General features: G+C 39.7%; 1 protein-coding gene and 1 pseudogene across 1 annotated transcript in view; both read right to left on the bottom strand.

Moving 5' to 3' along the window:
* The window catches only part of Tm9sf2 (transmembrane 9 superfamily member 2), a 66,136-nt gene extending 50,872 nt beyond the window's left edge, over positions 1-15,264 (bottom strand). The window contains exon 1 of the mRNA XM_004858623.4: positions 12,677-15,264. Within this exon, the coding sequence (XP_004858680.1) occupies positions 12,677-12,844 (168 nt within the window). The 5' untranslated portion in view covers positions 12,845-15,264. The remainder of the gene's footprint in view (positions 1-12,676) is intronic.
* Positions 711-1,615, bottom strand: LOC106010587 (coiled-coil domain-containing protein 152 pseudogene; annotated as a pseudogene).
* Positions 15,265-15,575: the final 311 nt, after the last annotated feature.

Raw genomic sequence — 15,575 nt, 5'->3', positions numbered from 1 at the left:
GTCCTTTGTCTGAGGGACTACTGGCTAAAATTTTTTCACTCTGTGGTTGTCTCTTCACTCTTGGTGATTTCTTTTGCTGTGCAAAAGCTTTTTCATAGGATGAGATCCCAGCTGATGATTCTTTGTATTATTTCCCATTTGATCTGGGTTTTGTTCATGAAATCTTTGTCTACCTCTATATCCTCAAGAGTTCTACCTAGTCTCTCTTCCAGCAGATTTAGTGTTTCTGTTTTAATATTCACATCTTTGGTCCATTTTTATTTTAGTTTAGTGCATGGTGAGAGACATGGGTTTAGTTTCAATCTTTGGCATATGGAAAGCCAGTTTTTCCAGCACCACTTATTAAAGAGGCTATCAGCCGGGGATTTAGCTCAGTGGTTCCAGCACTTGCCTCACAAGCACACGGTCCCAAGTTCAATCCCTGGTACCAAATAAATAAAGAGGCTATCTTTCTTCCAGTGAATGTGTTTGACCCCTCTGTCAAAGATAAGGTGACTGAGTGTGTTTAGGGTTGTTTCCGCATCTTCTAGTCTGTTCCACTGATCCTCAGGTATGTTTTTTTGCCAGTGCCATGCTGTTTTTATCAGTCACTCTGCAGTACAATTTTTTTATTAATGTTTAAAGCTGTCTCATTTATTATTTAGGCTATTTAGGTGGTATGCTTATGTTGAAAATGGAAGCGAATTTTTCAATTGCTTTTTTAAAAAGTAAATAGTAAGTAATGAATTTACTGTTATACTCAAAATCGTCCACGTTTAAGGTGAGAATCTTTGCCAATAGAAAGGTGCTGCTCCAAATTGTGAATGGTTTTATGAAGAACTGCAATCTCTGTTTTTTTCTTCTTGAAGATGTTGAAGGTTCCTTCTGTAGATACTCTATGGGGAGACAGTAGCATCTGGATATGGTTTTGATTTAGTCTGAACTCTTGCTAGTCTGGCATCAAACTCCAGCTGTAGTTTGATTATTTCATTTTGCTTTTCTTTTTCTTGAGTTATTAACTTTGCATTTAACTCTGAGATTTCCATCTTCTTTTTCTTTATCAGATCTTCGTGCTTTTTTTCATTTAATTCAACTTTTTTCTGCAAATCTTGATAAAATTTGCTTATTTCTATCTTATGTTCTTCCTCACTGATTTTCATTTCATGTACAAGTTTGGGAATATTTTTCTTAGATTCCTGTTTGTGAGATTTCAGCTTTTCCCTTGTCATATCAGCATTTCTTTTTAGTTGTTCATTTTCACCTCTCAAATTGTGTTGATAGTCAATGGTCTGTTATAGCCCTTTTGTCACATCATGAAGAGCAGCACATTCTTTTTTGAGGCTTCCTTTGTTTGCATTACTTTTAATATACAGGAATTTCCAGTATGTTATTCTTTCCACTGGTTTCTATCATTTTCTTTTCTATCTGTGAAAAATCCTTTATAAGTTTGTCAATATTCACACTGTTAATCTTTTGTGTACATTCTTTGCTTCTTTGATCCATGCTTGAATTGCTGTTGTTCCTGGTTCCTCAAAGTCTCCCTGCCTCAACTGGCAGTCTGGTCCGGTATGCTGGTCCTCTGCAGTATAATTTCAAGCCAGGGATCGCAAGGCTCCCTGTCCTGCCTTTGTTGCCCAGAACTGCTTTTGTTATTCTAAGTTTCTTCTGGCTCCAAATGAATTTTAGGAATGTTTTCTCTAGTTCTATGAGGTATGCTAGTGGTATTTTGATTGGGATTAGATTGAACCTGTATAACAATTTTGGGAGTAAAGTCATATTCACTATGTTGGTTCTTCTTATCCAAGAGCAAGGAATATCTTTCCATTTTCTGATATCCTCTTTGATCTCCTTTTTCAGACGACTGTAATTTTCAATGTAAATGTCCTTTACTTCCTTTATTAGATTGATTCCTAAGTATTTCATTTTTTTTGATGCTACTGTGAAAGGTGTTTCCCTAATTTCTTTCTCAGTGACTTTGTTTTTTGTGTACAGGAAGGCTATTGTTTTTTGCATGTTGACTTTGTATCCAGCTACCCTGCTGAATTTGGTTATTAAATCTAGAAGTCTTTTGGTGGAGTTGTTGGGGTCTTCTATGTAGAGAATCATGTCATCTGCAACTGTGATAATTTAACTTCTTCCTTTTCTCTTTATTCCTTTTATGTCTTTCTCTTGTCTAACAGTGCCTAGCACGAAGTGCTAAGTATTTACTATTATGTAGCAATGTCTAACAAAATTTAAAGCAATGGAAACGTTCTTTATTTGTTCAATGCGCAATAATATAGTAGCTTCTAGCCACACATAGCTATTGTGCACTTTAGGATGCACATTTAAGTTGTGGTTGATGGGGTTAAAAAACTAAATTTTAAGTTTTACTTATTTTTAAGCAGTCATAGATGACTAACAGTGTTTCAACTGGATAGCACAGTATCAGGAAGATTGGCACGCTGCTTAGTACCATTTATACAACAGCTCTTCATTTACTTAACATTTTTACCCTAGGCACTACATTTTCTCTGTTCCTAGAAAATAACTCTAATTTTACTAGTCTAGCCTAGGAGTTAGCAAACATTTTCTGTAAAGGATCAGAGAGTAAACATTTTAGGTTTTGCAGGAGGACATCCTGCCTCCGGCCCCATAGTGTGAAAGCAGTTCCCAATAATATGTAAATAAATGAACATGGCTCTAGCCCAATAAAACTTTATTTAGGAGTTCTCAAATTTGATTTTTATATAATTTTCACTACCACTAAATAATATTGTTTTGTTCCCAACTGCTTACAAATGTAAAAACAATTCCAAGCAAAAAAGAAAAAAAACCAAAAAAACAATTCCAAGCTTGACAGCCCTACAAAACCAGGCAGCAAGCTAGATTAGACTCTTGAGTGTTGCTTTCTAGGTACTTCTCGGAGGGCTCAGTACAGGTATAAGATTCAAAGACCTGAGGCTATAGGACACTGCTCAAGGGTATAAAAAGTTAGGTTAAATGTATATATCCAATGAATGACACAAGACTTTGTACTTAACATGTTCCCTCTGAAATTTCACAGTTCATTCTCTGGCTTGAGGATTACAAAACTGAGGCAAATTATTCTCATTTTCTGACTTCCCTCATATCTCCTTAAAGCAATTTTTATTAGTATATGTTTGTACATATAATAAATACCCTCATCACAGGGTACTGGTACATATACATACCACATCTCAATCCTTTTATTCTCTTTTCCACCCCTCCCTCCCATTTCCCCATCGTCAGATCCATTCTATGAGCCTTAATCCTTCAAAACTGAAAGACCTCAATCTTTGGAATTGCCTATGTCACTGAACATGCCAGCTGATTTTTCTAAGACCTTGTCATATTCTCATCTCTCTCTTAGCAGGTATGTCACACAGAATTACAGCAAAATTCCAGGTTTAGACAGAATGATGGTGTTTTCATTAGCCTTCTGTCCCTAAGTACATATCCTTCAATAACACTTTATTGCCTATATGCTAAACTCACAGCTAAGAGCTCATATCTCAAATATAGGCTTCTTTTCAAATATTTTTTTTGGATTTGTCCATGACTAATTAGTTTACGACTTTTACTCTCTCATATAACTTTGACAACTTCTGAAATTACTGTATATTCTCATTAGCTTCCTATTATGTTACATATGGAGTTTAATACAATTGGCAAATCAAAACATTTTGTGTACATTCTCTTTGGTAAATTTAAAACCAAAAATAGCTTCAAGTAGCAATCCAGGAAGACTGCAGAGTTACTATTCCCCATAGATTTAACCCCCATCCCACTCCCCTAAGCTAACTCACACTTTCTTTGTTGCTGTTGTTGCTGTTGTTTTTGAGACAGGGTCTCACTTTGTAGGGCAGGCTGGCCTTGACCTCACTAGGCAGCCCAGGCTGGCCTAGGACTCTCCAAGACCCTCCTGTCTCAGCCACGCAAGTGCTGGGATTGCAGGCATCTGCCACCATGTCCAGCTTTAACTTCTTTAAATTCCAATTCAACCTTTTAAAAAGGAATCAGAAATCAAATTCACTGGCTCCTACTAAAACTACAGTTAAGTCTTTGAATAACTCTAGGTGCCAGAAAAATTTCTCTTTCTGAAACCATTTTAGTCTTCTGTTTATAAAACTTAGTATCATTTAAAGGCTGAGGCAGGGGGATTGAAAGTTCAAGGCCAGCCTGGACTACGTAGTAAGACCCTGTCACAAAACACTAGCCAACCAACCAAACAAACAAAAATTTAGTATCATTAAGCCAATTACTACTATACTCCATTTTAGTTTGTTGACCAAAGAGGGTTTTCATTTACTTTTCTCCCCCATTTTCTTATGCGCACTTTTAGTTTTCACCCATCTTACTCAGCAATTATCTCAAATCTCCACTAAATTTACTTCATCTGTCAACTTTTCCTGATCTGGCAATCTCAAATTCTACTCCTAATAAATGTGCTAACAATGCCACTTAACAGGCATATGTTTTAGCCTTACTTTGTGATTAATAAGGCTATCTGTAATTATCAAAGGCTTCCCACAAAATTTTCCAAAATAGAAAATCCAGAAACAATACTTCTCACAATCTTTCACCTAAAAACAAAGCTAATTTTAACACAGCACACAAATAGTGACCATGACTTCAGTTTCGAGACAGCACAATGTCAGAGTGCTGAGTTCACTTCAAATCCTCTCAATAAATACGTGCTCCTGGGCAAGTCATAACTGTGAGTGCTGAGCAGCGAGGTCATCATGGATCAAAACAGTCCCCACAAAAGTGGGTTCACAGTTGCCATGCAGTAACTACAGGCTGAAGGAAGACAGGTGTAGCTGTTGTGTAAAGAAACTGGACGTTCCTCAATCTGATATTTACTAGCACATGAGTAACCCTAGGGGTTTCTTCGAGAGGCCCTTCCTCCTGCCTCAAAGCAGAGGAAGCAGCTACATTGGTGTTTTTAAAGGACACAAAGACAGCAAGCCCCCTGAGGACCTGCTGATGCCTGTCAGTGCTCTCCGGCTGGCTACTGGGTCTAGGAAAAGGAAGATAAAACCCAGCACACGTCTCAAAATCACTCACTCCACTTGAAGATGAGGAAACAAGTTAAAAAACTGGACTGCAGAGATAAAAACTAAATAAACTCAAACATCACTTTTCATTTCTGCTGCTTTCCTTTCCTCACTTTTCATTATTCTTTTCTCATCTGGCCCTTTTCCACACTTATTTTTATGAGGTTAGTATATCACAGATATCTCTACCAAATTACGGACCTATTTCTGTTCAGTGAAATAATCAAACACATCTTGAGCACTCAGCTTATCTTGGCCACTTCTGCAGCACTTGCTTTCATTCTTTTCTGAATTATAAGAAATCCGAAAATTTAAGAATTATTGTTTCAAAACACATTAGCTGAGCATGGTAGCACATGCTTGTAATCCCAGCACTCGGGAGGCTGAGGTAGGAGGATGAAGGGTTTGAGACCAGTGTGGGTTACATGGCGATTTTAAGGCTAGCTTGGAATACACAGTGAGACCCTCTCTTAAAAAACAAACAACCACACAACAAACAACCACGCTAAGGAATGTGAAGAAAGACATCTTTAACAGAGCCATTTACAAAGTATTATGAGAATGAGATCCTCCTAATATAGCAGTAAAATGTTAAGCACTGGGAAAAAGATTGTGAGATTGCTAGATATGTGGCTTAATAATGAACTTCGGGCTGAACCATGGGAAAGTATGCTACAGACATCATGACATTCCTTCCTAAAATATAAATACATGTACAGATGAAACAATGTGGAAATAGAAAGCAACTGGTGACTTCAAGTGATCCAGGTGATCAGCACATTATTCTCTCAACTTTGTTGGATTTCGAAAATTGTCACAATTAAAAGCTGGAAAAGTTGAAGAGTAGACCATAAACTTAAGCAAAACAAGAGAAGCCAAAAGAAAGCAGCAAGAAATGATGAGTAAAATTTAGGGTTGAAAGATGTCCTACAGGCAAGAATAATGACCTTAAAAGAAGTCAATTTCCTAAATGAGGGAAAATACTAGAATCTGCAGTAGATATGAAAACCAGAAACCATAGATAACAACACATCCTGAAGATCATGAGAAATTCATTCAGCCAACACGTGTATTTAATGCCCACAATGTCTTATACGTAACATTATAGGTAACAAAATAATACAAACTCATTAACACTTGCTTTCAAAGAATTTATAATCCAGATGGAGAGACAAAGCATGTATTCAAGAAAGTGACAGCATTATTTATATGCTTAGGATAGCTACAGAATCTCTGTGGAATTTACTTTTCCTATCATTAAAATAGCAAATGCTGTAAGAGAGTGCTATTTGACTTCTTTTAAGGTCAATTTCCACTTCAAACATCTTTATGGCCCACTGGAAAGTTAAATAAGTCCATCTCCTTCTGGACATTTTCCTGAAAAGAGACAACTAAGTTTTCACTGATGTAACTAAAGGTTGAAAGGTTATTTGCTTCACATTCCTACTTTCAAACTGTCCCCACCTACCTAATTACAAGCAAGTACAGTTTGGACAATATTAAACAGTTTAAGGAAGTTACCAAATCATAAATCACATAGACAATGCAATGCCAATTATTTAAACCAATTACAATGCTGAACTAAGAAATTTTTATGAAAAAAGTTTTATTTACTTTAGTGCTATATGGTCTCCCCTCTAAATCCTTTTCCTGAAGGTACATTTTATTTGTAGCCTGAATCAGTCCAATCTGCATCTGATCCAGCTGTGGTCACAAGTACAGTCTATTTTATTGCTTTAAGGCCCAGGGGCATGCCATAGGATGGTTTTCCCTGTATCCTCATTCCATTTTCTGCTTTTACTCCACCTTGGCACTGCCATCAGATCTATGCCAACACACCTACAACTAGATTTTCAAGGGAGAAAGGAATCTCAGTGAACAAATGAGACTTTGTACAGGGATCAAAGCAAATGACTAGTCGGTCACAAAAGGGTCTAAGATATGAAGATACAGCCATTATAAAAAGGAAAACTAACAAGTTTCAACTGCTTAATATTACAGAAGTCTACAGTGGGAAAATTCTGAAGAAGGCCAGTTTTAACTAAAACACAGTAAAACAACAACAACAACAAAAAAAACAAAACAAAACCCCAAAAGGAATTTGTTTATTGGAACTCACAAATGGATGGATGTTCACAAGTTCTGTGAACTCAGCAATGCCCAGACTTTGATCTTCTATATAACTGGGATTCTTTTCTAATCCTTCTGAAAAATAAAACTTCAATACTGGAGTATATCAAAGAATATAATACACAATTAAGTACTTAAAACTTTCCATTGACCCCTGCATCAATTCTGGACATCCAGGATGATAAGTGGTCAAGGTTTCCTGAAGGGAGGGTAGAGGAGTAGTAGAAGAGCACATAGGGGTTAGACACAGCAGCACCCCAAAGTGGTGAAGAGTTCGGGCTTTGAGGGCTGAGATAAAGATCAGTGACGGTGCACTTGCCTGGCATTCCTGAGGCTCTGGGTCCAACCTACAGCACCACACAAAAGCCAAAGGAAGAGCCTGGGCTTCGGAACCATAGTTCTGGGCTTATTTGCATCCCAGCTTCACTTTTACTAGCTATGCTTGCTTAAGTCTAACTAAATCTTACTAAGCTTCTATTTGTAAATCTGAAAATCACAGCTGCCAAAAAGATTAAGGTACCATATACCTGGAATACACAAAATACGCAAATTGTAGTTTTTATCTTATTAGTGCAGGGCAATAAAGGGGTTTACAAGGTGAAGAGTTAAGGAAAAAAGATTTCACAAACTGCTTCCAAAGGCTTTCGTGTGTAGTTAATTTTACTGGCAACAGAGAACAATCTTGCACAAAATAAATACAATTATAAACTGCAAAACTTGTTGAGAGACCATAGTGACAGAAAAGCCCAAAAATGGGGAAATAAAGGCTTGGGAAATGGGACTCTAGGCTGACAGAGCCAAGCAGTCCCTGCAGAATGTAGGCGTGCCTGTGTGTTTATGCTGGGGGTGGGAGGTGATTTTGTTTCAGGTGTCCAGTTATACATACTTAGTAAGAAAACCCATTGCTGGTATGTCTATTTATTAAGGTAATTTGATTCTTCCTAAAGCCAGTTTTCAATTTTCAAACAGTATTAATAACATCCACAGACTGGTAAGTTTCCAGAAGTTAAGAATCAATGCTTTCATTCTAGAGAAAACTCAGAGTATGAAACTAGAGGTCAGTAATTATTACTTATATCAACAAGCACACACATAAATCAAGCACTTTGTACTTTAAAACCTTCAAACTACTTCCATGCTCAAATTAAAGCAGGTATAGAAACATTCATTCTACATCTTTTCAGAGCAATACCAAAGACTACATTCTGAAACTTGACTCATTCTATATTAAAGGCAACTGTTCCTAAAATAACACAATTTATAAAAAGCTTCTAAAAATATCAATAAGAGGAGGTTAAAAGTATGACTCTGAGTAAGCTTCCTTTTTATCAAAAAGTTGTTAAAACTAATTCATTTAAGCTTTTTTTTGGTTTACCACTAGGGGGTACAGTATTTGGTTATTTTTCCTTCCAACATGAGAAAAAATCTTATCTTTTATCTAAGAATACGATCTGTATATCAAATAGTCAAAACAAGGCAGATGCTTTGAAGAGCTAATGTTAGTTTTAGTTCTTAACTCTGAATTCACGTTGAGGAGCCAGTAATTACTTGAAAGTTAAAATGAACAAAGGTAAACACCCACTAATTTTCAACTATTAGCTATCAGAATGCCACTTACAGACATTCAGAACTTGTCTAAAGCTAAACAGCAAGCAACTGAAATAGTCAATACTGTGACAGACCAAATGAGAACCACATACTTTACCCTAGGCTACTCTCTTCACCTCCAGGGCTTTCATCGACTTATTAGTGTCACATATTGTCTTGATTTTAAAACGAAGAGAGATGCTACAGGAAAGGAATCCCATAGCTCAATCCTTCATTAGCGTAGTTTCAATAATAAAATATGGCAAATAAAACAAAAAAATAGACAAAGAAGCCTCAATAGCAATGAAAGTAATGTATTTGAAATGTTTTGGGTATCATCACATAGCTATTAATAAAAATTAAAACACTGTGCAGATACTGTATCATTTAGCCAGAGGCAGTGTATATCCAATCTATTTTTCTTTAAAGAAATCTGGCAATATTAAACAGAACTATATCCTGACCTAGTGATTTTATATTTGGGAATATGCAAATTAACTCCTGTTAAATGCATTCTAATGAAGTTATTTATAACAGAGAAACATTGGGACCAATCTAAAAACCCTACAAGCATTCAAGCAAATCACAGACAGTACAGTAATAAGAATGATATACTATATGGTCTATGAAAAGGAAATACTAGTCTATAAAAAGCAAGAACATTCATTGACATTAAAATCTATCCACAGGAAATGACAGTAAGTAAAAAAAAAAAGCTACAGCTGGCACAGTGGCACACGCAGGTAATCCCAGCACTTGAGTGGCTGAGGCAGGACTGCTTTGAGTTCCAGGCCAGCCTGAGCTTTATAGTGAGTCCGTGTCTCAACTCCCTTTCCCCCATAAAGCTACAGAAACAGTTACAGTATTTATGAAGGCCAAGATCATAAATCAGAAGTTAGCAATGTAAGCCAGGTGGGGTGGTGCACACCTGTAACCCCAGCACTCTGAGAGTGAGGCAGAAGGATCACGAGTTTGAGCCCACCCTCAGCAACTTAGTGACTTAGCATGAACCTGTCTCAAAATAAAAAAAAAATTTTTAAAGGTCTGGGGGTGCAGTTCAATTCCCAGTACAAGAAAGAGAGAAACAGAAACAGAGAGAGAGAGAGAGAGAGAGAGCGCGCAAGCAAGTTATCTAGATAGAATTTTATGTTCACTGGACTCTTGTTTCTCTGCCAGTAAATTAAACCTAAAATAATTTTAGGGTGACAAAATGACCAAATCTTCGGGGTTCTTCTATTTTTGTGCTGAGGATTGAACATAGGACCTTCAACATGCTAGGTATACACTCTATCTTTATGCTATAGCCCCATCCCCTCTGGGTTTTTCTGATTGTCTCTCAAAATACATACTGAACTAAAAACTGCAGGACACAGACTTCATAGCAAATGTAAAGACTATGCTGTACTAAACTACATTTATGCTGAAGATATGCTTCTTTCATCTCTATACTTATTAATATTTTATAATATCACAACAGTGAGAGACTGTTCTTTTCCTCCAAGAAATGCAAAATACCTCTCAAAAGGCATATATGAGCAAATATGATTATCCCTATTTTATAGCTGAAAAATTGGATGGAAATATTATCAACAACCTGCCCAATTCACCCAATTCCCTATCAACACTTTTGGAAATAATTATTCCCATTTCATGACTTCTGCTTTTAATTTTTAAAAGAAGTCTCTTCTGGTTTTCTGAATAATATGTCAAGACTGTCTTCCTTAAGAAATACAGAATGTATGAGAATAAACTATCGTCACCACTCTGGCTGAAGTAATAAAAATTTAAGTTCTTATTGTTATGTATAGCATCTCCATTGAGAGCAAAGGGAAGAAATGTGAAAGTTTAAATTCTCTGTGCCACTTAGTCAAGTTGTAGGGCAAAAGTGCTAAAAGTACATCCTCCTCCTCTTCTGAGAGTTGTTTCCATTGGCCAAGATGTGAATAGCTGGCAACAAACATGAAAATTCAAACATTTCAGAAAACAGATCTGCCTCACCTGTTTTATCCCTATACCTCTCAAAATTAACATACAAAAGCATCCTCCCAAATTATCTAAAAAATAACGAAAATGTGGCTACTTTGAGAAAACAAAAATCATCTACCTGGCAGATAATCTGTATATTTCACTCATCCTCATTTTCTGAAACCCACCTCAAATGTCATTTCTCTGCTTGTTCTCCCTGAAAACCTCAATCCACAGATGTCCCTCCTTTTTAAGAGCACTCTGAACATAAATCTTTCATAATATATCTGATTTCATTAGTCTGCTCATAAGCTTATGTCTCTTATTTTGAGGTTCCTACATGGCATATATTCCTCATCTCTGAGAAACTAGCAATACAATATATAATTGCCGTAAAATTAAAAACCATGTTGGGCATGGTGGTCCAAGCCTGTAATCCCAACACTTTGGGAAGCTGAGGCAGGAGAATCAAAAGTTGGGGTCCAGCCTTGGCAATTTAGTGACTTAATGGAGACCCTGTTGCAAAATAAAAAAGGTATGGGAAGTAGCTCTGTGCAAAGGCCCTTGGTTGGGGGTGAGGGGGTGGCGCACTATTTCAGCCAGAAGCCTCAAAAAGAAGTGAGATGAGGGGGCGGGGCATGTACATGTACCAACTCCCCACGATGAATGTAATCATTACTACAAACACATACTGATGAAAATAAAAGTTAAAAAAGGAAAGCTTTTTGTGCTGCATGGTATGAGGGAAGGACTGAAATATCCACTACTGATGTGAGAAAGCCTCAAGAGACCCTTAGGCATTTTTATAGATACAAGCTTTTTAACAGATGTATCAACATGTCATTCAGGGCAGCTGACAAACTTAAACAGAAATGCAAAATGCAATGAAAAGCTTAACAGCTTCTCTAATGCCTTAAAATAACCTCAAAATTCACAGCTACAGTAAAGTTAGAAGTAATAAAATAAACACCGGCTTTTAAAAAAGAATCAAACTTAGTAAAGAAACCTATTTATAGATTGTAAAAAGTTGGCTGAACGATTATTTGATGTGTTAAAATTATTAACGGTTTCAGAGATCTTCATCTCCCACAAGCTATTTTAACCACTTAAAATAACTGTGTATATTGTCACATCTTCACCGAATAACCTAAAAGCCGGCTGTTTATGTCTCTTTTACTAGCAGTTAAACTGACAACCGTTTAAGTGTGAATATCCTAAGAGGTCAATGTTTTCAAGACTTGGCCTAGGAAAAACACCAGTTTCTCCTGTTATAGACTCCTTGTGTTTAAAACAAATCTCTGAGAAATTAAATAATGGGATCTTACATATTTTACATTGAGAATTTTAACATTTAAAGGCAGAAATTAAGTGTGTAAACCATTATGACAGGAACTCTTCTTAATGCAGATTAATGTGGGTGTTATATTCCACAAATAAGTAATCAACAGCTAATCATGAAATTGGATACCAAAGGCCTAAAAAAGTACAAGCTCTCATAACCAACCCGGAGGTTAAAAAAAAAAAAAAAGGTAGCACAATGAAACAGGAAGCAATGGAGTTAAAAATTACTGTAAATTGTAACTAAGCTGGGAGTTGCCCCGCAAAGGACATCTCGGCGTGCAAGACCGGGGGCTGGCGCTGCAAGCCTCCAACTTCGGAGCGCGCCCCTTCCTCAGGGTCCCTGCTCCAGGAAAGTGAGTACAGCTGTTCCTGCGACCTGCATAGACTGGCAGGCGCGAGATGAGCCTGGGGACACAGTCTCCCAGATCAACCCCGGCAGGGACTGTTTCTGAGCATCCTACCCTAAACCCCAACCCAAGCTGGGCGCTCTGGGAACAGCCCGACCCCACTCACGATACCCTCCTCTCCCCGCGCTCCCCCCTGGGGACCTCAGAGCCCCCAAACCCCTTCCCCTTTCCACAGTGCACCCCGGAGGCCCGCCAGGCCGCACCCACCTTGCACTCGTCTCTCTTGTCGTCTTCGCAGAAGTTGACCGGCGCCAGGCCCGGCAAGTAGAAGGCGCTTCCCCGGCGCGGGCCTGGGGCCGCTCCCAGCAGGAACAGCGACAGCAGTATCAGCCGCGGCCCCCGAGATGAAGACAACGCCGGCAGCCTGGCGCTCATGACGGCTGCTTCGGGAAAGGGCAACCGAGCCTGGGGGATGAAGACGGGAAGAGGGGAGGGGTGGCTCGGAGACTACGACGAGGCCGCTGGAAGTGAGGGAAGCCAGCCCCACGACGGCTTAGTCCCAGTAGCGCCGGGAGACACCGCGGGCCCCGCAACAGAAACCGAGCGAACCTCGACGGAGCATGCGCGACGCCGTCTGCACATGCTCAGTGAGAGCGCCGCAAGCTCAGCCAGGAGTTTCCGGGAGGAGCGCGGAGGCGATCCGCTTTCCGGGTTTTCACCGTGCCCGCCGGAGAGTTCCGGCGTTAGCGTTCTGATTGCACATTCAGATCTAGATCTCTGATGGGGCGCTCCCCATTCGCTGTTGTGTCTTAATAATTTCCCATAAACATCATCGGGTTCCTTAACCACGCCAATCCGTAGTACAAAGCAGGGGCTCTAGAAAGTAATTGCTGGCGGTGGCAAAGTTCGGGGGACACCTGGTTGGAAGCAGGATAAGGAAACGAATGGGAAGGACCTGTCTATACCTCTGCAAATAGACAGCTTCTAAGTGGTATAAGCACGGTTTCCGAGCACCGGCTATGGCGGTGCAGTCTTGTGTGAGACGGAGCTCGCGTGCACAGAATAAGCAGACGTCTTTAAGAGTGGAAATTCAGGTGGAAGAAAAATAGTAGATGAACAGAAGGAAGTGTTGACATTTCTTTGCAAAGGGAGACAGACACTCCCGAGAGTTCATTGAAGAAAGTTATGGCGAAATAGGGTACGATTACTTTTTCCCATTGATAATGTCATATGGCGTCCCCATGTGTAAATTTACAGACGTACTTGTGCCTGGTTGTTGCGTTTTCTGAGTATTTTTCACGGGGAACTTTACTTTTAGTGACAGAAACAAACTAATTCAATTGAGCTTTAAGAAGTCAACCGAATATTTAGGAAGAGTGCATGGGAGGGGGGGAATATCGGACTCAAGAATGAGCAAGTTCAGAAAACAGGAGTCAAGTTGAAAAGTTTGGAGCCCCACAAACTGCTATCTGTATTCTTGTGTTTCACATTTTCCCCAAGAAAGGTCTCCAACTTTCACCAAATGTTCAAGGGGATCTAACACTCTGCTTAAAAAGTTAAGAACCAGTCACTGATGGATAATGTGGGAGTAACCAGGACAATGAAAGATACAATTCTGGCTTGCCAACGTAGTTGCACTGACTGAGAGCTCCAATTTAGGACCACCACTATCTAGTTAGGTGACTTCCGTACATTAATTAATGGAGAACAGGGAAATAGAAAACAGAAAATAAATGTCCATCGTCCTATAATTGTGAAAGTTAAAAAAAAATGTATGGAACACACTTCTTGGCTCAGAGGGGTGGTGTCCATTTTATAACTAAAGCAAAGTTAGTGGGGCCCTGAGCAAAAAAGGGGTGTGGCTGGCTTACCCTCACACAACTGTCTCCCTCGAAGAAATCAACATATTAGACTCTAGGCTAGAGAAAATTTGTGATGTCCTGGACTTGGAAGTAATGTAGACTTCCAATATAATGAAGCGACCATTCTCACCAAAAACAAAAAGGGGGAAGGAAATTAACTCTTGTTCACCTTCTGTGTTTTTACCCATTAAAAGCTGCCCTTCATCACCTTGATGCCTCCTCTCCAACCTTTTCCTTCCCCACTTCTCCCTACCTCTACCTGCTGCTTACCTGTTTCTCCTGCCTCAAACCGGGGAGATGTGCTAAAATTTTCATTTCCTCACTCCCCATAGTGTTGTTCAGCAAGTACTATTCGCTGGCAGCTAACTGCAGACTAATCCATGCCCACAGCGACCAGTCCAGGCCAAAACCCTGAACTCCTCACCAGACAGCTCCAGCTTTTACAGACACCCCTCAATTCCACTCTCCTGCTGAAGTCCTGGCGCCCCATAGTACTATATCTACTACTATTTGGAATGATAATGTGTATCTGTGCTGCCACATTTGCTCATTTATAAGAAATTCCATTGAGATCAAGGGCCTGGTCTCTGCATCCTACACTTCTCCATTCCTAGAGCCTGGAGAAACAAGGAGAAAGGAAGCACATGACCAGAGCTCTCCAGACCAGAGATCTGAATTTGGCATCGCAGACTTTCAGTACTGAAATAAATCTGACATTTTCCAGAGGCGTTTAACCCTCCCGTTTCACAGAGGAAGAGAAGGCGGTGACTCCCCACAGTGACCAGGACCCCTGAAGGCTAAATCCGCAGCTATCCTGGGGTGTGGGTGTGGGAGTATAAGGACTTCTCTTCAGACCTTGCCGCTTCCTCAGTTCCTAGGTTCGGCATCAGAAAAAACCCGGACAGATGGAATATCGATGAATGAAAATGACCTCCACATTTCTGACGGCTCGCTGGGTTTGCGAAGGAGTCATGCGCATTGTCCGGCTGCTGCACCTAGCCAACTCCTACACCGACACGTCATCCACTCAACCGGATACCGGGGGGCAGGTCAGGGGACGGGGCTGGGTCCCTGGGCGAGGCTGACTCTTACTTCCGGTTCCAGCCTCTCCTGGGCCACGCCTCGCCGGGCCGGGGTTCCCTTGGTTACCTGGAGCTGGGGCGTGGCAGCATAAGGACCGCCCCGCCCTTCTCGCTGGTTGAAAAACGGAGTCCCTTGTTTGTGGGCACTTGAGATGGCATTATATGCCATTGTGAAAGGCTTTATAGGGAGAAAAGCACAAATACCAGTGGAGATTCTAGTTC

The sequence above is a fragment of the Heterocephalus glaber genome, unplaced genomic scaffold, assembly GCF_053883595.1.
Source record: "Heterocephalus glaber isolate CG9 unplaced genomic scaffold, H.glaber_assembly_v1.0 deba00001579, whole genome shotgun sequence".
Lineage (NCBI taxonomy): Eukaryota > Metazoa > Chordata > Mammalia > Rodentia > Bathyergidae > Heterocephalus > Heterocephalus glaber.
Note: the sequence above shows the minus strand (reverse complement) of the source record. Positions and strands in the feature narration are given on the sequence as shown.